The sequence below is a fragment of the Dermacentor andersoni genome, chromosome 8 (genome assembly GCF_023375885.2).
Source record: "Dermacentor andersoni chromosome 8, qqDerAnde1_hic_scaffold, whole genome shotgun sequence".
NCBI lineage: Eukaryota > Metazoa > Arthropoda > Arachnida > Ixodida > Ixodidae > Dermacentor > Dermacentor andersoni.
In genome coordinates, this window is record NC_092821.1 from 68104260 (window position 1) to 68128533 (window position 24274).

Sequence of the window (24274 nt, forward strand, 5' to 3'; positions counted from 1 at the left end):
CCGGCTGGCTCAGCAGATTCAAGGCCTGCCATGACATTGTCGGCAAGGTGCTTTCTGGCGAGTCAGCATTGGCAGAGACAAGCAGTGCATCCACCCGGATGTCAACAAATGTGTCGTCATTGTTGAAGCACTATGCCATGTGTGACATCTACAACGCTGATGAGACAGGCCCTTTTTGGTAAGAAGCTGCCGTCGAAAACCCTCGAGATAAAGGCCACAGTGGCAAACACAGTAAAAAGCATGTGACCGTGCTGCTATGTGCTAATGTGGACAGATCTGACAAGTGCCCACCGCTGCTTATCAGGAAGAGCACAAGGGCCCGTTGCTTCAAAGGCGATAGGAGCCTTCCTGTAAAATATGTGGCCAACAGCCAAACTTGGATGACGCAGGCTATTTTCTCGGAATGGGTCATTGCATTTGGATGCGACAAGAGGAGGCAAGGCCAGCGGGTGCGCTTGTTGATGGACATTTGCTCTGCTCATCATATTCTGGAGGCAGAGCTCACAAGTGTAAAGCTCAAGTACTTTCTGCCCAAGTGCACTTCAATAATCCAGCCACTAGAGCAAGGCGTAATAAGTCTGAAATGTGCCTGCTGCCAGCGAGTGATGCCACGTCTCCTACTGGACGTGTAGACCGGTTGAGACACAAAGTTGGACCTATACATGGCGCTGCAGGTCATGGCTGCTGCATGACCTGTATCCGGACATCCAGTGATCGTCAACTGTTTCACGCACGTGGGCTTCAAGTTCAAAGATCCAGACGGCGACTCCGCTGAGGATCCTGCCGACTGCACTGAAGCAGTGCTTCCGCCAGCAGAGGTAATGGCGTCTCAGGTGGCCCTTCCAGATGCCTGAAATGTGCCATCTGGTATCCAGCTGGAAGATTTTATTGACGCCGACACTGATGCGATTGCCCATGAGGAACTGAGTGATGACATTATAGTAAGTGTTCACAACGAGGAGCAGTCTGATGAAGACAAAATGCCAGGCCTGCAGCCTCCATCGGCCGCAGCTTGCTTGCTGGATGCGTTTGATGTCATGGGAAACTGCGTGGCTGCACACGGTGAGGACGTCACCATGCAACTACCCACTGAATGCGAAAATCGTGTCATGACACTCCTTGGAAGAAAAAGGATGCTTGAATTTTGGAAATAAGTTTCTGTGGTATGCCTGTCCAGGTTAGGTGTATTTTTGTGAATTTCACAACAACAAAAATTTCGCTTCAATAAATTTTTTTCTCCCGCACCATCAACTTTGTTGTTGCGGGACTCAACTGTATTTGCCATATTGTAAGATGTGCCCAATTGAAATGCGCACCCGCTTTCTGTGTTTGAAGCAGAAAAGTAACAATGACATTATAATTTCTAAACGAAGTAAAAATATGACGCGTAAGCAATCGTTTAGCTAGGAAAACGGCCAGGGGTCTAACATGGGTTGCACAATGGTGGTCGGTTTCCTAAAGTCAGCTTTACTGCAAAAATTAAAGACACCTTCACGGCAATACAGCTATGTCGTACAAATGCCATGCATACAAATGCCACGCATTTGTATGCGTGATGGTTTTGGTTTTGTGTATAATTCCACCGCTCAGGCAATTTCCGGCCCAATCTTCCTTTAAAAGAAAAACGGCACATCATGTAAATACCATAATCGGACAGTGTGAGCTATGGCAGCTCTGCTTAGGCAATAGCTGCCACTAAAGTGGGTGCTATTGGGTCACCATAGTGCTTAGGCACGTGCACGCCGACTGGTCTAGTTAGACTTATCCAGCAAAGGCCTATTTTAGGAGCGAAATAACGAAAGACTGGGCCCACAGAAGTGCATGGGCATCGGCCAGGATCACCAGTCGGGATCGAATTAACTGAAAAAATCAAATTAACTGGAGTCGAATTAACGGAAGTCTACTGTATCAAATCATTTGTTTCATCAAAGTTCGACTCTTCTAGAAACCAAACTGTGCACATAAAGCATGTGATTCGACCCACCCACCTTCCATTGCAGTGGTGAGGCACACTCGATGGCGCTGACATCGTGGAGCTCGACGACTGGTCCGTGATTGGCCGCTCGTGCGGTAAGTGATTGCAGCAACATGTTTCGGCGCTTAGCAAAGTCATCATCGCAGTGCCACGAATTTCCTGGTGAGAAAAATTTCCCATGCTGTTTACTGTTTCTTACACTGACATGTAGCCTCACCACCAATGCAGCATTTTCTTTTTTGTTAGTGTATAGATAAAACCCATAAGTGGGTGACTGTTGGTTGCAAAACAGAAAACTGGACAACTCAGCAAGGTGGACATGTTGGTTGAGCATTGCAAGCGTGTAAGCACACCTAACAGGTGAGGACATAAGGTGCACTTTTCTAGCAGGTAAGAAAAAAAAAAGTCAGCAGTTTCACCTGAATGACAAAGCACTGGCAGCAATAGCAAGGTTTAGTATAGTGCTCAAGCTCTGTGGGTGCTGCAGTGGCACACACCACCTAACGTGACCCACACCACCAAAGGCATACACCAACCACGACTTTAAACTCGTTTCTAGGATGGCCCAGTTTAGTACAGCTTAACCTCAATATAAATATGCCACTAAAATCGGCACTTCGTTGTAGTGAAATCCGACATTCTATGCAATTAAGAACAGTCGTCGACAAATTTTTCTCATATGGAAGGGGCCATAAAATTTTCAAAATTATTGACCAAGCAGAATGAACGAATTCCAAGGAGATAAAATAATTTTGTTGAATTTGAGAGTTGGTAACCAAAGATAAGGTTTTGTGCTGTTTCGACGATATCTTTACATAGGCAGTACGAAGTGAAGTACGCGAAGCTATTTAGTCCTCTATGCCACAACGGCTGATAGCATAATGAAGAGTGCAGGCTGAGGGGAGCAAACACCTCGTCTGCCTCTCACTTCAACACATTTCTGCAACTCAAGATTATGTGACATGCAGCACTAAATGCGCATGAGCACAGCATACATGAAGCCACAGCAGTGTCAGCTTGCCCAATCTTTACACCCACTGCAGATTACCTCTAAAATGGGGCACGGGCCTCGTATCCATACTGACAGCCATGCACCGCTATGGCCTGGCTTGACAAAGAGACGTGCGCCCACCCGCCTTCTGTGCCCACCCGCCTTCTGTGCCCACCTGCCTGTGCCCACCTGCCTGTGCCCACCTGCCGGTGCCTTTGCGAGAGCCAAGTGGTAAAAAAAAAAATGTGGCTCGTTTCTTCTATCTCCATGGCGACGTCGATTGGCAAAGATTACCACCACGGTGAGCTTCTTGTTGACTGTATGTGGAGACCACGGAGACAACATCACTCTTGTGCAAATACAAGCAAATCTTATCCCCTCCAACCGTACCAAGAGGCAGGGCATTATTAGAGATACTTTCTTTAAAGCTGCTCTAAGCCTAATAAATTAAATTTTTTTGTTGGCTGAGCTAATTTTCCAGACTGCGATTTTTTGGACTGTATTTTCGTCCCCGTGGTGTTCGGAAAATTGGTCAGCAGCTGTAATTCGTTATATATAAAGAATTTTATTAGGTACAGTAAAGCCTTGTTACTACGAACACCACATTAATGAACTTTTCAGATTAACCAACTTTTCAGTAATCTCCTGCTCACTTTTTATAGCTTCGATGTTAAAATCTTTCAGTACTACAAACTTCAGAATACCGAACTTTTCAGAATAACGATTGTTAATCAGTTTCCCTGTAATGTTAACGATGCCTCAGTATTACGAACTAATATTGCGAAACCTGGGGATTCTTAGATTTCCATGTATTCTTCACTGCAGCCAGAACAGTAAGCTAGCAGACAACAAGGTGCAGAGAGCGGACATCGTGGCGTTCGGGTTCAGAAAACCTAAGACAGGGCCCAATATAAAAAGAATCTGGGCGAACGGCGGCGACAACGCATCCGGTTTTGGAAGCGCATGCTCCGCCCAGAAAAGTGTCGCCTAGCAACGGAGGCACGTCTATTCCTTCATTCGCCCTTTTCTCTGCACACACCTGTTTCTTTCATGCTTTTTCTGCGGCCATACTAGCAACACACACGGTGAAATGCAACCTCCATACTGGCGGGGATGCCGTACGGTCGCACTTTGCACTTTCCAGATGGTGTCGGTTATGTGCACTGGCGCTTTGACATAGTTCAGGTGTCTGCCTCGAGCAAGACAATTGCAGTGGCCACGGCAATAAACGTGAAAAACTAACAAAAAGCAAGAAACATTGCGCTTTGGAGGCGAGGTGGAGCTACCTTTTTGTTGGTAGTTTTCTCTGCATCAGTGTCTGTTTTGCATGCATCCCCCTTATCATACGATGCTTCGGTGGTGCATGGCGGCAGAATCTATGCATAATAGCAACACCTGATGCCGAGAGCCAACAGCATGGGTAGATCATATGGTGACAACTTATGAACTGATGGGTTGATGGACGGAATGGTTATATTTAGGATTCTTACTATAACTTTCTTTCGGAATAAACAATTTACCTCGGTCCCCTGAAGTTACTCATGTCGAGATTTCACTGTATTGAAGTTTGCTATATCGAGATTTAACTGCATTACATTTTCTCCAGACTTGGCCTATTTTACTATTACACTGTTTCTGGGATTGGCCCAACACTGCGGAAGCTATGCGAGTAGTACAGTCATAGAAGTTTCCCTCAGAGCGTTCTGCAGTGTAGTTATTTTTAACTTGCAACACCTTCAATGGAAAAACTTTGTCATATACAGTGAAACCTCGTTAAACCGTAGCTGGCCCAAGCTCAGAAAAAGTATGTACTAAAAGGTAGTACTGCTTAACCAAAATAGCACAAGATCACCCACTTACCTGTCAAACACGGAACTCGGAGAGAGTGCTATGAAAGGGGAAAAAACATGCAGTATTATTTTTGTTGCGCATTATTTTCGTGTGATGCCGCCACGGCCTAGCAGGGACAACAGCGGCCTCAAACTTGCTGAAGCTGTGAGCCAGCTTTTCAGCCAGCCCTGTCTTCTCGGCAAACACTCCCATGGCAGATTCCTCGTTGCCATTGCATATTCTCAGTGCACAGGCGCGGTAGCGCTGCAGAAGTCATGGGGCACCTTTTCATTGCGGGGTGCTGTTCTCGTCACGACAATTGCATTCATGAGGCTGACGTAATGCGCAGCTTCTGCCACTGTCGGGCCTGAATCGCCCGTGCTGTCGCTTTCCGTGTCATCCTTATCACCGTCGCTAAGCGACACTTTGGCAACAACAGAGGCAACGATGGCGAAAAGTCAAACCTCGTAGCAGACATCTCTTCGCGGTCGCAGCAGAGCTGCCGAGCAACTTTGTCGCATTCCAAATGCCACACACCGTAGTCAACAGTAGACCCATGTCGCATGCCAGTGCCGACTTTTAGTGTCACATTCAATAGCACAAATGATGTCTCATTTTTCTTGTATGCTGAGCACCCGGCATCTTTTTTATCCGAGTTTCGGCATGATGCGAGTTTTTGCATGCACGGCGCCACAACACTCTCTGGCACGGCGGCAAAATGATGTTGATGAGGCTTCACATGCAAACACACACAGGGTACTTGGAGGCCATCATACAGATCTCTGAGGCTTGTTGTTCTGCCGGGCCACCTGATGGAGACGACGCACCGCCATGTTTGCGCAACGAAAAGTGGAAACACTACGTGTTTATGCGGATACATAACACATTATGTTCAATGGCCGCTGAATCGGGGATTTGCCTACTGTTTAAGCAGGTACGGTTTAACGAGGTTTTACTGTGTATATATATATATATATATGCAACTAAAAGTTGTGGCTAAAAGGTTATGTCAAACTAGACATTATTTGTTCACAGATTTGCTTCTAGTATGCAGCATACTGGGCCTGTTCGATTGGTTCTCCCGGAATGGCCCGGACTGCTTGAGATGCTGCTTTCAGCCAATGAGCGTTAGCACACACAGCTTTTCAGACAGTCCTGGACCATCCAGGACGAGGAATAGAAGAGGCCCAACTATGTTTTGGTCGCAAGTGCAAGCAGCACTTGACAACTCTGGTCGCAGAAACGTTCCAATCCTGGATGTTCATATCTGCAACGCCTTTCATGTAACAATTATACATCCAATTTTGTAACATGAAAGTATGAGACTTAACATTACACATGATTGCCCGACGCATACCTACATCTTTCTGTCGCATGTGATCCACTATTTTTGTTTGCGAACACAAGCCGTGAGAGGAGCCTCTGTAGCATCGCAACACTGCCCACTATTATGAAAGACTGCAGTGTAGGCCACACCAAGGCGAAAGCAGTGAGACGGTGTAAGGTTCCATTTGACTCACCAGATAGGTAGAAGTGCTCCAGCGCCGTGTTGTTGGAAAAGGCATGCGGCGGTAGGGTGCTGAGAAGATTCTGGTTTAGCCACAGCGTCTTCAGTTTCTTCAGAAGCTCCAACCCTGGCACCGAATGCAACTGCGTCGAACACAGAGGGCAATTGCCAGTTGTTAAGAACGAGCTCGGGCACCAATGAGCAAGAAAGACCTGAAAAGAATGCTCAAATGACACTTCTGACTTCTCATTTCTTGCACTAAATCTAGTAAGGAATGCTGGCAAGTCTCAAAGCAATTTAAATAATTTCCTATTAGCTTCTCTAGAGACAGCATTGTTTTCATCTCACAGGAGGTAATTGTGTCATTCCACAGAGAAAGTGGTCACGTGGGATAAAGGCATCGCAATGTTCGAGCACTTACGTGGCCTGATGCAGTAGCATTACCTACAACCGAGCAAGCTGGAGCGAGTGCTGAAAGTTTGCAGTGTCCTGCTCTCACATGACTACCTTCTGTGTCATGACGTAACAACATGATACGCCTCCCAGGAAATGAAACCAAAACTGGTTCGTAGGCCATCGCTGAGTTGCTGTGGAAGGCCATGTGCCCCCATACCACCGACACCGGGGTTGAGTTAGAAGAAGAGAGAGAGAGAGCCGAAAGTTTGAGGTAATTCCATATGTCCATAAGGTTTCGCATGGGATGAAGAGGGTGGCCAGAAAGTTCAGTGTTGATGTCCTTTTTTCAGTGCCCTGCAAGTTGTCATGTTTCTTCACCCTTTCTAAAGTAAATAAACTCAAGAGTGATAGATGTGGCATAAAACACAGACGCACGTATGTACCATGTAGAATAGAGGTGGTGTACGCGTTTCCACTGACTTGTGGAATGTTCTATGTGAGGCAAACTGGAAGATGTATTAACATTCATTTAAAGGAACCCTCTAACTGATTAAAAGATGGCAGCGGAAAGCACTTGCCAGTTCATTGTAGGTCCTGTGCGAAGAAGTGCAAGACGATGTTTGATAAAACGAAGGTGTTAGGGCAAACAAAGGGCCAAAGGGCACGTGAGATCTTGGAAGCTTCCTTGATAGCAAGACATGGCCCAGGTAGGTGCGTCAGCAAACTGTCAGTACCTTTTCAAGAAAGAGCTTGATTTTTTGGTGTAGGTAGAGACTTGGCGAGGGAGTGTTCTAGGGTCACGCAGTTATGATCTGGCTCGGGCATGCGCATAGTTCGAAGAGGCAGCTTGTGCGATTTCAATAAACCAGTTGTTAGTCTGCGTTCGTCCTGTCTTCTTCTACCTCGGTGTCTCATCCCTAGTGCAGTTTAAGTTCACGAAATAATGTCTTACCAACTAGCCTCCCATCTCCTCGAGTTGAAATTTATGCTCATGTGTCCTTTCCTGGACACATGATCTTTTGTTTTTATCTTCTGGTGCGGTCGAGAGAACTGCACTGCTCTTTCAGCAACTGCGGCGCCGGTGTTGTATCCATTGCATCCCGGGAGGTGTTGGATGCCTGCACTTGCAGGCGGCTTGTTCGTGTTTCAGGCCTCAACTGGTGAGTAGAGGCCTTATGGCTCGACTGCCCAGGAGTCACCAAGCTCTTTTGCCGGGTGGGTGGAGTAGCTTTATCTACTGCCACCGTGGGGGTAGAGGACGCAACCGAAGGCTCGCTGCGAATGGCCAGCGGAAGTGGTGAAGGTCAATGCAGCGCTGCCCCCTGACGCATCGCATCCGCATAAGCTGTGCAGTCAAAAATTTCGCATCTTCTGGCTTCCTCAAAGGAAACATTTTCTTTTATTTTCAAGGTAATTATTTATTTCTCTTTTTTACATGTTTCACAGCATCAGGGATATGCCAGGTGGTTGCCTTTGCAGTTCACATAGTGGGGTTTTCAAGAACAGTTATCGGAGGGGTGATCTTTGTCACCACATTTTGTGCAGGTGAGTTGACTTCGACAGCTTTACAAGCCGTGGCCGTACTTCTGGCAATTGAAACACTGATGAGAGTTAGGAATGTAGGGTCTGACGCTCATTTTAGAATGACCTGTCTGAAGGGTCTCTGGTAGAACACTAGATAGAGGCAAGGGCAATGATCAGATGTTTTGTTGCAATTTCGTTGTCATCTTGCCTGATTGGCATTTGAATGGCATTTTGGTCTTGCCAGCCTTCCCATAGTTCAGCGTTGGTTAGTTGTAACAAGTCTGCATCTGACATCACGCCTCTGTGTTCAGGGAGCAATGCGGGGTCACTGTTATTGGGATGTCAGCACAGGCTGTGAGTTCTGCAAGCTCGTCATGTTGCATCTTGTCACGAACCTCAAGGAGGAGGTCACTGCTTGCCATTTTGCCTGGTCCCTTAGGAATTTCGATACAAGGCGACATAACTCTCACTGGTTTTGAGGTTTACTGATGCGGATAATGTGGTATCATAGGAAATATTTTTTATGTTGAACAAAAAAGTTCCAGGAGCCTTCAGTGTGTACGTTGTTTGCAACGATACGATTACATATCAAAGGGAAAGATTCTCTGCATGCTGCATGTAGTTACTTTCACAGCAATGGCATCCACGCACCATGGACAACAAGGGGCACTACGAGTTTGATTGAGCAATTAATTGCACCCGCCAGCCATACATTTCTGCTATAACCCAATGCTCCATACACTCAAGGTTGGATATATACCCCACCAGGTTAAACCAAGCCACCTGGGAGAGAGAAAAAATGGGAAGAAAGGAGATCACAGGACAGAAAAGGTAAGTGATTGGAAAGCGATACATACAGAAAGAGGCTACTACCGGTTTCCACCAGGAGGGTCAGTCTGGGGGTGCCGTCTACGCAAAGCCGAGGCCAAAGGGGTGTGTTGTCTACGCCAAGGGGCCTTAAAGGTCCGCACACCCGGCATCAGCTCAACCCTCAGCATCCCGTTTTCCCCAAACATGGCTACGCCACGCATGGCTAAGCGCGGGAGGGTCCAACCCCCGTGTGCTTGGATCCGTGGTGTGGATGCTTGCTGCCGCAGACACCCTTGTAGGACCATGAGGTATTTAAAGAAACCTCTTTAAACTAGCACATTCAATTAAAACACCAAAGGGTGTGTGCATTTTTCTTTATGTAGAATATTTGTAAACCTTGGGTAGCACGGTGCTTGTCTGCATAAAGATGGTAAAGCGGGCAAGTTGGACGCGAACCAATGTGACCAGCGCATAACAGACAAGGACTACTAAAGAACAACAGTTGCCCTGTGATCCCTGTTAGATGTCATTGTTTGTTTGCGTGCTACTTACAATGGCAAATCAGTCCTGCGGAAGCTTGCGAGGTGGAGGAAGGTTCATGAAAGGGAAAGTTAATCAGCTAGCCCCCTGGTTAGTTGAGATGGTAGAGCAACCACTCTGGAAAGACATTGGCTACGTGTTCAATCCCTGGACCAGGACAAATATTTCTTCAACTGTGAAGCTTTATTTCTGTGAAACCTACATGGCTTTTCTTTGCCGCTTAGTACTACAAGTCCAGGTGTATGTTAAACTTTCATGTACTTACAGCGGTTTGTCCAAACACCTGGAGAAGCAAGCTAGAAGACTTTAACCTCAGACTGACCTCTCTGCTTTTCCTCAAATAAATCGCCTCTATCTCTCTCTGTTGTTTGTTGGCACCTTCTTATAAAAATGAAAGCATAGAACTTTCTTCTGCGGTATCGAAGTAAAGTACAGACAGCAAGGTGTGGCTTCGAGCGAGTTGGTTCCGCATTATTATGACCAGCACCTAAGGGGGTACAAAACACACAAAGTGACGAACGCAGGAGTGAGACAGGACAAGCAGAAAGAAACGGATGAAGCATTTAGTCCATTTGCCTTGTCTTGCATCTGTCCTACTCTTCTTGCGTGTTTTGTATCCCATTAAGTGGTGGCTGTAGTAATAAAGTACCGACAGTTCCATCTGCATAAAGGCACAGGAATGCACTCTGGGCGTGGCCTCCTGACCTGGTTCCTTGAGAGGTCCAGCGAGCGCAGTGCCATCAGATGTTCGCCAAAGAGCGCCGCCGCTTCATCGTCCGAAGCGGCCACACGTTCTAGCTTGTTGTTCGACACATTCAGATGCAGCAAGGGCGACGCCATGCTAAACCAGGACACGCTGAGCTTCAGAAAATGGTTGTGCGATAGGTCCACTGTGTCCAGCACCTTCAGGTCGTGGGTCAAGTCAGCCGGCAGTGTAGTCAGTAAGTTGTGCGAGAGGTTCAGCAGTTTCAGATTGGCGAGGGGTGTAAACCACGCCTGTGGGAAAAGCAAGCGCACAGGGCAATGACGTCATCACCTTCACTACAAGACAAGATCACTGCATGATGCATCTGAACCTCTAGCCATGGATATTTTACAATTTTTTTCTTTTAATCTTTAACATAGTTTTAACTTGTCCATGCGGCACTTTGTCCAACAACACTTGAAAAGATCTGGCGTTACATTGGTGTTCTCATTAAAGCAATGTAAAACAAAAGGCACTGCATGTTGTTGATTGCATCACTGCCGACACTTCCCATCAGAATACATACTTACAGCAATAACAGGTCTGTGGCCTCTCTGGTTAAACTCTGCTCCACAAGGTGCCACCACCAACACGGCTGCTCAGATTTATGCCCCCAGTAACCCAGCACTATGTGAACGGTGATTACGCATACAGACAAGCTATAACTATTAAAACGTATGACCTGAATGTGCAAAACTGTTGAAGACAGCCTAGATAACAAGGTGCAGAGCTTGAACTAAACCAGATGACAAAATGAACCAATACATAAAAGTCGTAAATTGCCCGAAACAGGTACACAAAAATACAGGAACAGCATACAACATATATGCTCTTGTCTACACTGAAAAAAAGTATTAGAAAATAAAAATTTGCATAAGTGGACAGGCCACGCAGTGCATGACAGCGTGTTTTCAAAACTGAATAAAGTAACGTTTTCCCCAATTCATATGTTTGTGGGATACCCACAACACACAATATTCACCACAAAAATTATAAACTAAGGACTGCACAACGAGCAATGGAACAGATAATGATAACAGGCAAAACATTAAGTGATCAGAAGACAGCAGTATAGATCATATATTCTAGTTGAGATTTATGGGAAGAAGTAGAATTGTACACGTCATGTAATGGATACAGATGACAACCAATGGCCTATAAGAGAAACAGAATAGATGCCAAGAGAAGGATGGTGCAGCAAAGGATAGCAAAGGTCCACATAGCGTGGTGAGGTTAGGAAATTTGCTGACTTAGGATGGAGTCATCTAATGTGAACAAGTGAAAATCCCCACCAGAGAACCTGTGGTCGTGGAAGTGAGTCTATATGAGCTGCTAGCAATTACAGTAGAACCCCGCTGTTACGTTCCTCACTGCTGCGTTTTCCCAGCTGCTACGTCGTTTTAATCCAGTCCCGGCGTAGCTTCCATAGGATCCAATGTATAAGAAACCCCACTGTTACGTAGTAGCTGTGAAAATGTTCCCGCATGATACGTCACAACTTAGCACCCCGAACCCACCTGGGCTATGGTAGGCAATGCACTCCAACCGCCATTTTGGCTTTTGACGAGTTTTCGTGAAAAATGCTCTCTCTATCATCACTGTGATTATGGTCACTGCATGGTTGTTGGACAGGTCGACTCCTCTTCTATCGTGCTATCGTCATTGAGCATTAAGCCTCGTGAACGTCGAACTTGCGCTTAGATGGCGTCGCGCAAGCGGAAGGTGCTTTCCCTTGAGAAAAAGCTGGACACATTAAACGCAGTCGACAGGCAGCCAGCGCGGAAGAGAGTCGACATTGCCAAGGACCTTGGTTTCCCACCCTCGACGCTTAACAGCATCGTCTCGAAGTGTGCCAAGATAGAGGGGAATGCCGCGCTCTTCGGCCCGAAAGCAAAGCAGGCTCGTGGTGCCAAGTATGGAAACCTCGACGAGGCTCTTCTTACCTGGTTTAAGCAAGCTCGCGCTGCCGGTGTCAACTTCGACTGCAGCATTTTGCGCGAGAAGGCGATCAACATAGCCGACAAACTGGGCATCACCGACTTTGTGGCGTCCAATGGCTGGATCGACCGTTTCCGGAAGAGGCACGGCATTGCTTATAATACGGTAAGCGAAGAAGCAGCGAGTGTGAACATGGAAGCAGTGGATGATTGGAAGGCCACCCTATCTGGAATAATTAAGGGGTATGAGCCTCGTGACATTTACAATGCCGATGAAACGGGCCTCTTCTTTCGGGTGCAGCCATCTAAGTCATTAAGCCTGAAGGGCGAAGCATGCCACGGAGGCAAATGTAGCAGAGAATGACTAACTGTGCTCCTTTGCTGCAACATGGATGGCTCAGACAAGCTCAAGCCATGGGTAATTGGCAAATATCGAAACCCACGGTGCTTGAAAAACACTTGCCTGCTGCCATGTCACTACCGAAGCAACAGTCGTGCATGGATGACATGTTCTTTGTTTGAAGAATTTCTTCGGTACTTTGACAAGATGGGTGCCCAGTGCAGGAGTGTCATCCTATTTCTGGACAATTGTGCTGCCCACCTGAGAGACCCATTGTTTCTTCGGAACGTAAAGCTTGTGTTTTTACCACTAAATATGACAAGCCATTTGCAGCCGTTGGATGCCGGCGTCATAAAAAACTTGAAGCATTCTTACAGAAAGTGCATCGTCAAGCGTTGGCTCGTGCATATTGATCGCGGACAGCAGCCTGCGACCATTTTGGTGCTTGACGCTATGCACTATGTTGCTTCAGCGTGTACTGCAGTGAGTGTGTCAACTGCACAGCACTGCTTCGCGCGGTGTGGCTTTCGCGTGGACGGTGAGATGGAAGCTGCCACGGAAACTGAAGAGTTACAAACTGCCGCTTGTGAAGAAGAGCTAGCTGAGGCAATGAATGCACTGGGTGCCATGGGAGTCACATACGACGACTACGTCGCCGTGGATGCTGCCGTTGAGACATCAGAGTGTCAGAGCCTCGCCGAGATCGTTGAGAACTTGTTCGCGAGTGAAGCTGCGGACTGCGATGATGACGAGGAGCATGAGCCGCATGATGCCGGGGAGTTGCCAAATCCTAGCTTTGGAGAAGCCGTCGCGGCTCTGGATCTCCTCCGCAGGTACGTCGTACTTCACAGCGACGCTGACAGCAACATGGCCTTCCAGGCTATTGAGAAATGTGTAGTGATTTCTAGCGAGCGAAAGAAACAGCAAGCCACCATTCTGGACTTCGTAAGCGCACTCTGTGGAAATAAATTGTCTATAGTTGAAGCTGCACTTTTTTCATTCATTTTCGGAGCTTTCCTCACTGTTGTGTTTTCCCGGCTGTTACATTTTTTTCCCCCGGTCCAGTGAAAAATGTATGAACGGGGTTCCACTGTATTACAAAACCTTGTTTGTAACCACCTTCTTGACACTTGCTTTGTTTTTATTTTTTTTCCAAATACTATATTGAAACCTGCTTAGGCAATCTTTAGGATGGTGCAGAGTACACTTGTGGTCTTGTGCTTCACACACACACACACACGTGCACATACACACGCACACACACACTTTTCTTAGCCCTCACCAGGCAAAAATTGATAGATATATCATGACACTGGTCTCCTAGCAACAGAAATGTGCTTTCTCGAGAACTAAAAGATAAGCAGTGTCCACAATATCTACAGAATGTGCAAATGAAATTTCTTGCGTTAATCTGTGCCCAACTGGCCCGCAGCCATGTTGTCATGAACATGCTGCTAAGCTAGCTGGCACATTACTAATAAAATACAGCACACAAATAAAGAGAACAATCAAACAAGGCAGCAAGTACCGGAGAAGTGCGAAGAGGCAAAAACTGAAGCTAAGAATTACCAAGAAGCCACTGCAAAGGGTGGCCATGCTTAGGACAGTTCCATGATTGGTGTTCAGGAATGGTGCATGAAAGTGCATCCTAGCAGCTGCACTTCAAGTGACAAAGGAGCAGCACGGAGCATGTTGGCTCAGTTGCTCCTTCGATAGTTCCACATATTCAATGCATGCTCAAGGAACTTGCAGTGTACAGGCACATGTGTGTGGAAGCTGACTGTCTTGGGTATTAAATAGAATCCTTAATATGCTTCAGTACAGGATTAGAAAACAAACAGGGGCAGTCAATAATCTTAGTTGGCATTAGGAGGAAGAAATGAAATTGGGCTGGCCAAGTAATGCATAGGGCAGATAAGGCATTGTCTATTAGAGTTAAAGAATTGGTGCCAAGAGGGAGGAAGTGCCATGAAAGATAGCAGAGAACTAGGTGGTGCAACGAATTTAGGCAATTCGCAGGCATAAGATGGTGTCAGCTGGTGCACGTACTCAGAGATCCCTGGGAGAGGTCTTTGTCTTGCTGTGAACAGAAATAGGTTGACAATAACTGATCTACATTAACAGACACAGCTTGGTCAAGTCCTTGTCATACATTGCAGCTCACGCAAATAATATTTCAAGCTCTTAAAGTTAAAGGTAGAGGAGGAAAACACATTGGTCGTACCTCAGTTACCACTGCAAAATGTGGCACATCTTCCAGAACAACAGAAACCTGAGCCACTTGGTGGGAATTCACAGTGCGAAAGGCCAGGTGTGCAAAACACCAAGAGGCACAAAGTTATAACACTGTGTCATAATGTGCCTCAACAAAGTTATAACATTATCTCATCATGCGTGTTGGCATTTCAATCACATTAACAAGGACATCGAATGTGATGTGTCCCGAGTAATTTAAGCAAGTTACATAAATGTTCTACATAATCATGCCCACAGTGCGTGGAAACTACGTAATATTTTCATATTTTGAAATGTCACACAAATTATGGCTTTTTCGGAAATTAAACCATGCACAGTGAAATCTCGATATAATGAACTTCAGGGGACCGTGGTAACTTGTTCGTTATTCTGAGACCGTTATAGTCAAAGTGCCAAAATAAACCATTCTGCCCATCAACCCATCAGTTCATAAGTTGTCACCATATGAGCTATCCACGCAAACGTCGCTGTTGGCTCTTGGCACGCGCTGTTGCTATTATGCATAGATTCCATTGCCATACACCACCGAAGTATCGTATAATAACAGTGATACGCGCAAAGCAGACGCTGATGCCGAGAAAACTATCGACAAAAAGGTAGCTCCATGTCACCTACAAAGCACAATGTTTCTTGCTTTTTGTTTGTCTTTCACATTTCTTGCCATGGACACCACAACTGTCTCGCTCGAGGTGGACACCTGAATTATGTCAAAGCACAAGTGCCCATAATCGACGCTGTTGTCTGTAAAGTGCGACTGTGTGGCATCCCCGCAAGTATGGAAGTTTCATTTAACTGCACACGTAGCTACGGCCACAAAAGAGGCACGAAAGAAAGAGGTGTGCGCAGAAGAAAGGGTAAAAGAAGAAAGAGACATGCCTCCGTTGCTAGGCGCTACTTTTCTGGTTGGAGCATGCGCTCCCAAAACGTGATGCATCATCGCCTCCGCTTGACCGCATTCTTTTTTTCTTGGCCGCCATCTCAGGTTTTCTGAACCCATGTGCCCAACATCCGCTCTCTGCGCCTTGTTGTCTGCTAGTCTACAGTTTCGGCTGCCGTGAAGGATACTCGGAAATCTAAGCATCCCCAGATTTCAAAATATTAGTTTGTAACACTGACGCATTGTTAACATTGTTATCATCACAGGGAAATGGAATAAATATCTTTATTCTGAAAAGCTCGGGATTTTGAAATTCGTAGTACTGAAACATTTTTACACTTAAACTATAAGTCAGCAGATTATTTTTGAAAAGTTTGTTAATCTGAAAAGTTCGTTAATGTAGTGTTCGTAGTAATGAGGTTTCATTGTAATTCAGAATATTCTAAATTCCTACCCTGAATTACCTTGGCAACGGAAACCTTTAGGGAGACAGTCTATAAATGTCATGAACATTCTATGTCATTAACAGAACAAATAATGCTAAATAGTAGGTCTGATGTTAACCTTACTGCTGCTTTTTCTTGTTCAGGTGTATTTTTGCTGCTGTTTCATGTATCTCTGCTTTGTGTTTCTGTTCTTCATCTGATGTATTCTGTACAATTATAGACCTTTTCATCAGGCAAGGAGGAAAGTTGTGCCACGAGCCTTTCCTTCTCTCTGGCTTCTACGAGCTGGCACAGCGCTACTTGAATGTGTTGCTGCCGTGGCATGCTGTGGGATGATTCAAAGGTGTTTTAGCTCATTCTCCAAGAAATGTATGTGAGGTCAGTTCATACAAGGTCTCCAGAGAACCACTGTGTAGCCTTAGGATGCAGCGGTAAATGCAATTTGCGGAAATTTTTCTAAGCTGCGCAAGCAGGCGACATGCCTCGTCATCCACGATTTGTGTACATGTTGTGAACTATTTTGGCCAAATTGGTTTCCACTCGACGAAGAGCAGTAGCATTTGTGAATTGCCAATGTGAATCAGAAAATCTTGTCACTGCCTGATCGCTTGGTGTGAGAATGGAAACATGAGTTCTTGTGTACGGCCAATCCGAAGCAACCCCAAAACATCTAAGTGCCAATCATTATAGAATATTTGCATCAGCCGCTGATATTGTTCTCACGCATTTAAAATTAAATTATGGGGTTTTACGTGCCAAAACCACTTTCTGATTATGAGGCACGCCGTAGTGGAGGACTCCGGAAATTTCGACCGCCTGGGGTTCTTTAACGTGCACCTAAATCTAAGTACACGGGTGTTTTCGCATTTCGCCCCCATCGAAATGCGGCCGCCGTGGCCGGGATTCGATCCCGCGACCTCGTGCTCAGCAGCCCAACACCATAACCACTGAGCATCCACGGCGGGTGTTCTCACGCATTTCAAATCTACTATGCTATGTCTACATTATCCACCTGTATAAGGCCAATGGCTGGCTCAACACCACTATCAATGTGGTTGGTAAACCAGCATGATACATGCAAGCTTTGTGCTTCGGCATTGCCTCATTACCCTGCAAAGCAGTAATGTCCAAAGGGAATCATGTAAAAGGAATGTGACGCTATTTGTAAGGAAACAATTTCCGTAAGACAAGCGAGTGTGTCATAGAGATTGGGCCCGAAAAGACAGAAAACAAAAATCTGTACTCATCCTCTTACGGCTTGTAAAATTTCAGTTACCTTTGTAGTGGTCAATTGACCAATTTGGTCACCATCTATTGGGGAAAATAAAAAAAAGCACTAGCTGAAGTCGCAAGAAGACCATACATCTTCATGTTGCATGCTCAGCCCATCCAGCTACAGAACAAACGAGATCTATAACCCAGCAGCTACAACTGTTTCAGGTGCACATGCAGTCCGTAGCTGGCCGCTCAACCACTCAACAAGCGTGATTCACACTGTACGGTATGCTGTTATTACCAACCAAAACTATTTCGCTCGGGGGCAGAAGCTGTGTCCAACAAAAAAGGTAGTCGCGCAATGTATCTACAGATAATTATTTCAAAGCTTGTCAAATCAACAACGGAACTTATCACGGAGCAATACGGTACCCACTCTATTACAACCATCCCCTATGTTTTTAACTACTCATTGGTGCTAAATCACCGCATCAAATTACAGGGAGAATGTCGCAGCAAGGGCGCATTTGTGAACAAAATTTTTATAAGTACACAACTGATCTCCAAGGCTGATTGTAGGTTCAAACCCATGGGCACACATCTAGATGGGTGCTCCATCCGCCTCACTGGCAGGAGAAATTCCGATGACAACAAATAAAATCACTTCAGTATGTCTCACAGGACCATTTATAATGTAGAAGATGCTTCATCATACTAAACAAGACTGTGCGAGCCCAAGAACAACCTAGTTACCGAAGTTGGTATCAAAGAGGCTCATTGAAGAGCGGCACACGCCTGCTAGCACATATCCATTGACTCAAGATGGCATCAAAGAGGTTCATTGAAGACGAACACTAACCGAGTGGCTCATTCTCAGTACTCCAAGTTGGCGTAAAAGAGCTTCTTTGAACAGCAGAACGTAACCAGTCCCGCGTCTACAAGAACCCATGTTGGCGTGAAAGAGGTACATTGAAGAGCGGCATGCATGTACACTTCGCCCCATACTCAGCGACCCAAGTTGATTCGACGTTTTGTTTCAAAACTTGTTAATTCAGCACAGCAGCACGTTGTGCTACCCATTCGGCCATTGACTATCCAGTGACCCAGGTAGGCAGGAAAACGGTTAGATGCAAACCTACATAGATACAAACATACATAGATAGACTGATAACTACATAGCCCCCGGAAAGTGCGTGAAGTACCCTAAGAATGCTAACGCATTAAAAGGTCGATACATTTGTTAGGTTGTGTATAGCTATGAAATGTTTTGTATAGTTTTGTTACGAGTAGGAAGGCTTTAGTCAAGCATCCATACATACCTTTCGACTGACCTTAATTGGTATGTGATGTACCATGAATCAGAATTCAATAAACAGAAAAAATTTGGGTCCCGTGAAGATTCTCACCTTGTCGACAGCCTGCAACTGGTTGAATGCCAAATTTAGCCGGGTGAGGTTGCTGGCACCCTCCAGGTTCAGGTCCTTGAAGCGGCATTCGTGCACCGACAGGGACTCCAGCTTGGCCACAAATCGGACTGAGCCCACCGTGAGGATGGTCATGCTGATATTTCGCAGTGTCAGGCCGTGGGGCGCCACCTCCGGTGCTCGGACATAGCACACGTGCAGCTGTGTGAGGTCCCCGTCTCCCGTGCACGTCCAGAGGTGTTCGCCGTCGGCTGTCATCTTGCCAAAGCAGCCACACGGGTATGCTTTGTCGAGCTCGTCTGCTGTGCCGAAGGCGCTGGCAAGTGCACATGACGACAGAAGGAGGAGAAAGAGCTGCAGCTGCTCTGCGGCCAGTGACCGGACAGCCATGCTTCACAAGCTTGAATGGCGGTGAAGGTGCAACGTGACAGCCTGTCGTAGCCTGGACATCAGAGGTGTTACCTGCAATTCGGTTCAATTCCTTTCTTCCAGAAAACTTAAATTTACTTCAGTTTCCTTTGTAAGGAAACTTTTATTGAATTCATCATCTTTTTGCAGAAAACCTTAATCAAATTTAATGTTTGAAGTGCTGACAGTGGCAGAGCAATGGTGCCAGAACATGAGGTGGCACTCATTGGCAAAGGAATCGTGGCATTTTCTTTAGGCTGAGGTAATTTGAGACCACAAAAGAATTTTTTTTAAGAAATTAGTTCCGAGCCTGCACTGAGGAGTATTTTACCGATTTTCAAGCACTGCTATAGAGGCTAGCCACTTCGATGCAGCAAGGTGAGGTCAACTAAATTTGCGAGCCCGGCAGGGGTATAAGATGTAAATGGTGCCTTGAGTGCAAATCTGCCCCATTCTCATCTTTTTTTTTAGCCAGATATGGTGGTTCAAAACACAGGAACATACAAGAAAATTAAAATCATGCAGATTCAATGCACATATTGAAATCTATGTCAAGTGAAGCTTTTGTGAAGTGATTAATCAAATGCTATAAATTTACCTATTTCATTCCCGTGTCTGTGGCGCAAAGGAAACTGGCGCGGGCGCATGTGCTCTTGTGCACCCATGCTACGCAATGTGACGCACGTACCAATCATCCAAAAGAGCTAGTTGGGGTTTGCACGATGGAAATATACATGTAATTGTGGCCTAATACTATGATCATCTGGCTGCTGCGCTGGGAAACTGAGGTTTGATCCCACAACCAGGCATGCAATTCCTTTTTTTTTTTTTTTTTTTTTTAGTGTGTGAGCTATACAGCTAGACAGCAGCAGCACGTAGCAGCCACGGTCAGGAAAGCCTCGGAGGGTTTGCAAAATAAAGCTTCACTTTCAAACCTTTCTGTGCAGAGATACTGCAAGGTTAATCAAACTGCAGCACTTGCAGTGACGAAATAAGTTTTAACAATTTTGCAGTGCCCACCACTGTTTCATTTTTGATTAAATTTCACAGCAGTATCACACTGCTAAGCAGAACATCTAGCATCTTCATGCACCTGGTTCATCCAGTAAGAATGAAAACCCCCCGTCATATGTGCACTTCACAAAAAGATAAACAAGCTAGAGCAGAGTTGCTGATCGGTTTCACCGAACTAAATGGTAGAAGCTTGCCCCGAAATTAGAGTGTAAAAAAAAAGGCAGTTAATGTATACCCTAGAGAGGTTATCCGAATGAGAATCCGAGTCTTCCATGCTATGCAATATGACTGCATACCCTTCTCTACTGTTTAACCCAACAAATCCCAACACACACTTCCACATCAAGGAAGATAAGTATAACTTGTTCACTTTTGTTTCTGGAAATAGGAAGTACATCCATGCTTTAAAAAAAGGCGCTGGGGCAATGAAATCTTACTTGAGCAAGCAATTATTGTTTGGCTTTCCGAACGATTCGCAAGCAGGAACACGCACCAGCGCATTAAAACCCGCTATTGCACGGGCCTTGCGTTAACCTTCCCGCGCTTAAATCGGAATAATGGGGCATTAAGCTCAGCGTAGCCCAAGCGGTTTGTTGGCCTTCATGGGGTTCCCGGACACATGGGGTTCCCGGACATTCCCGGACACGTGCCAGTGGCATAAAATTTATCCCTCAGGACCGAACGAAACCGCGGAACGTTAGGCGACCGATACCATTTCAAATAAAACTAGCTTCGCGCCGGTGTCGTCTATTTTACTTGAGACGAGGCCGCGTAATCTCTAGGTTTTGAACGTTGCAGCTCGATTATCTTCTTTAAAAGGCGGAGGCAAACGAACTGACAGTGACGTTCGAGCTAGGACAGCGCGGACAACTTGGAACTGCGTATCACATAGCGCAACAGGACGCGTCGAATGCAGCAACAGGTTCAAAAGTGCGTTCTCTAAACGCCGGGAAGACGTCTTTCGCCTAGCGTGCCGTCAGTGTGTCAGCGTGTCGCAGGTTTCGTCCATACTTCACTGACGGGCATCGCCCGCATGAAAACGACGCCATCGGAATGCGCTTAGCGACGCAGCAGTCCTTGAAACACCTGTTGCACGACATATCGCCAAGGTTTCACCGCCTCGCGCCTATAAGGTCGGCAATGCCGCTCGCGATAGACGCGACCAATAAAGAGAACCGCCGCAGTTTCAGTTCCTACCTGGAATAATCCTTCGGGGATCTTTCGTAGCAGCGACGAATCCCGATAAGGCGGTCCATCAGCAGTACGTAAACAAAGTTGTTGACCTTACCCGACCTCCGTTTTTTACGACTATAATTGGCCCGACAGTCTAAATTAAAAGCTTCAAGATGCACTCTGTCGGTCAACCTCTACGCGACAATTCCACTGTGAAAGGAAGAGACGGAAAGAAAGCATCCTGAACGCCTGAAAAGAAGTCTATCACCGAGACCGATAGCGAAACAGCAACAGTAGAGCGGGCGCGGCCATGTTGGAGGATTGCTGCCGATGCCGATTGGATGTTTGAAAAAGGCTCGGAACCATCGGTTTCGTTTCAAGCGCAAAGTGTAGCAAGATATCGGTAGTCACGCATCTTGAAAACGAAACGATGATCTATGTACTGCACAGAATACGCGGCTGGAGAGAGTCTGCATCTAAGCATGCGCTTGAAATGGGAACCAGGAGGAATAACCTTTATTTATACAAATGAGCCGATGGTGGAATCGTCCGAGGTGGGCGGCGTGCCTAGTCCAGGATGCCGTGGGCCTGAGCCGATAGCTTATCTCTGCTTACCAGCCGATGCTCGTGTCCAGGCCTCGGGCTTGTCAGCTGGGCCTCGTACTGCTCGACGGAAGAGGAAGAAAACAGGGCAATGGCTTAGGTAAAATATAAAACGGCCGTGGCTTAGCCTGGCGATTGCGAAGCAATGTGTTATTCTTGGTGAGAGATTTCTCCTGTCTTTTCTTCGAACGCTCTTGTCTCTGCTGGGGTGTTTCTTCTGCACGCTGTTTTCTTCGCTTTTCGTTTTCCTTCTCTCGAAACGCACGTTCCTTCTCAAGACGCTGCTGCCGCTGTTCCGGGGTTTCTTGGACACGCCTCTGCCGTTTAGTCGCGTTCCAGCGTTCTGAACTAGTAGAAGGAGACTCACTGTCGGGCAAACTCATAATTTCTTCCTTTGCTTCTGCTGTTTCCACAGAGGAGGTTGCACGTTGTCGCCGAGCTGCATACTGGGCACGCCGCTTAGTCGTTCTTCTTCCGTCTCCGTAGCTCGCTGATGCTTCCTCTTTGCATTCTGCCGAGCTGCATTGTTCGTAGGCACCATCGTAACATCTGGCTGTATGACTGCCTTGGCGAGAGGAGCGGAGCTGTTTTATACAGCTGGTGTGGCGTCACTCTGACCGTAGCGCCCCTGGTGAGAGGAGCGGGAGTTAGGCCGCCGTTGGTGGCTACCGCCTCGCGACGGCGTGAGATGGGGCCCCGTTTTTACACAGCTGGTGTGACGTCACTCTAGGTCACGTGGTGTGACGTCACGCAGCGAGGTCACGCTAAAGGTCAATGGTGCCTACCACCGCCTCGCCACGGAACGGGCTGAAGTGCGACCTAAAGTAGTATTGCTTCGCAATAAAAGAGAGAGAGGGAGAGAGCAGCTAGACACACCACTCTGCGTTGGAAGGGGGTAAAGGATAAAAGTCTCCATAGCAGAATGCAAAAAAAAAGCAAGAAATATACATACATTTAAATTTGATCATGATATTTCCAGGTGAGACGGTGGCGAAAACTTCCTTTCTATATCATGTATATAGTGAACTTCAACTGTTTAAAGCCTCTCAAGAAGGTACGTCACGAAGGTAAATGAAGAATGAATCCAAGGCTTGCGCGGCTATAAGTGTAGTGCGAGCAGAGCATGACAATTAAATCTCGTCGATTTGGTGTGTGTGTGTGTGTGAGTGTGTGTGTGTGTGTGTGTGGGGGGGGGGGTGCGCGCGCACACCGCCGAAAACACCGCCGGAAGTGGATAATGATTCCGTGAGTTTTGAATGGCGCTTCTACAGTTATCAGTCGAACCACCTGACGTAGCCACTTCTCTGCTGTGCTTATGTGGGTGCTTTTCTAACCTTTCGCGGTGGGTGCAGTACGTCTAGCACCACAGCATCCTGCGCTCTACGCGGGCGGGCGGGCGGGCGTGCGCTTCGCTATATATTTATTCAACGAAGCCACATACCAAGTGTTAAATAGAAAAAAAAAACAAATGAAGCTAGCCTACGCAAAGGAGACTTAATTCACGATTTGAAACGCCTGCGAAATATTAAAAATAAACAAAGAGAAAGCAATGTTCTGCTATCAGAAAGAAATAAATACCAAGTGAAGTATTTCTACTAAACCGGTATCACTTTTTCCCAATGCGACGTTTCTTATTCAAGTCACTCTCCGATGCGCGTCGTCTGCTTCTTTCGCGAAAAGATGAAATCATGCATTGCTGTCTTTCCACCGCGATGACACACGTAATGATACACAAGAAAAGCCTTTCGACATCCGGTTTTTGTTTTGTTTTGTTTTTCATTTCCGAATTAGTGCGCGGCGGCATCACGACGATTTGAGAACTACGAGGCATTCAGCGGTAATGATGATGATGAATTAAAGGCATCACATTTGAAACGGAGCGGTGACATATAATCACCTACCTGCTTGATTTATTCAGGTATGCTATGCACTATTTTCACCTAGCATATTAGTATACATCCCCTTAATCTTTTTTTTTTTTATTATTCTTTAGATCTCCCTTGTGCCGCTAACTATGATCGACTATAAGACATCCGATCGTATCAATCTCTTTCCTGTTTTTTTTTTTTTTTTTTTTTTTCACCAATACTCCAAACATCTCTTCCTTATCTCGAATGCTGACCGGTTGACGCTTCCGTCCACTTTAAACCCAAGCGCTTCTGGAAGGTGTGCGTTACCTGCGGAATTCTCACGGGGTGGATCTCTTCGCATTCCATTAAGATATGCTAAGTGGTCTCCAGATTTTTGCTACAGCATACGTATG

General features: G+C 46.2%; 1 protein-coding gene across 1 annotated transcript in view; it reads right to left on the bottom strand.

Moving 5' to 3' along the window:
* LOC126538880 (protein halfway-like) overlaps positions 1–21721 on the bottom strand; it is a 46890-nt gene extending 25169 nt beyond the window's left edge. The window contains exons 1-5 of the mRNA XM_050185600.3: positions 21433–21721; positions 18796–19275; positions 10279–10569; positions 6317–6446; positions 1989–2134 (exon numbers count right to left, since the gene is read on the bottom strand). Of these exons, the coding sequence (XP_050041557.2) occupies positions 1989–2134; positions 6317–6446; positions 10279–10569; positions 18796–19203 (975 nt within the window). The 5' untranslated portion in view covers positions 19204–19275; positions 21433–21721. The remainder of the gene's footprint in view (positions 1–1988; positions 2135–6316; positions 6447–10278; positions 10570–18795; positions 19276–21432) is intronic.
* Between the last annotated feature and the right edge of the window lie 2553 nt (positions 21722–24274).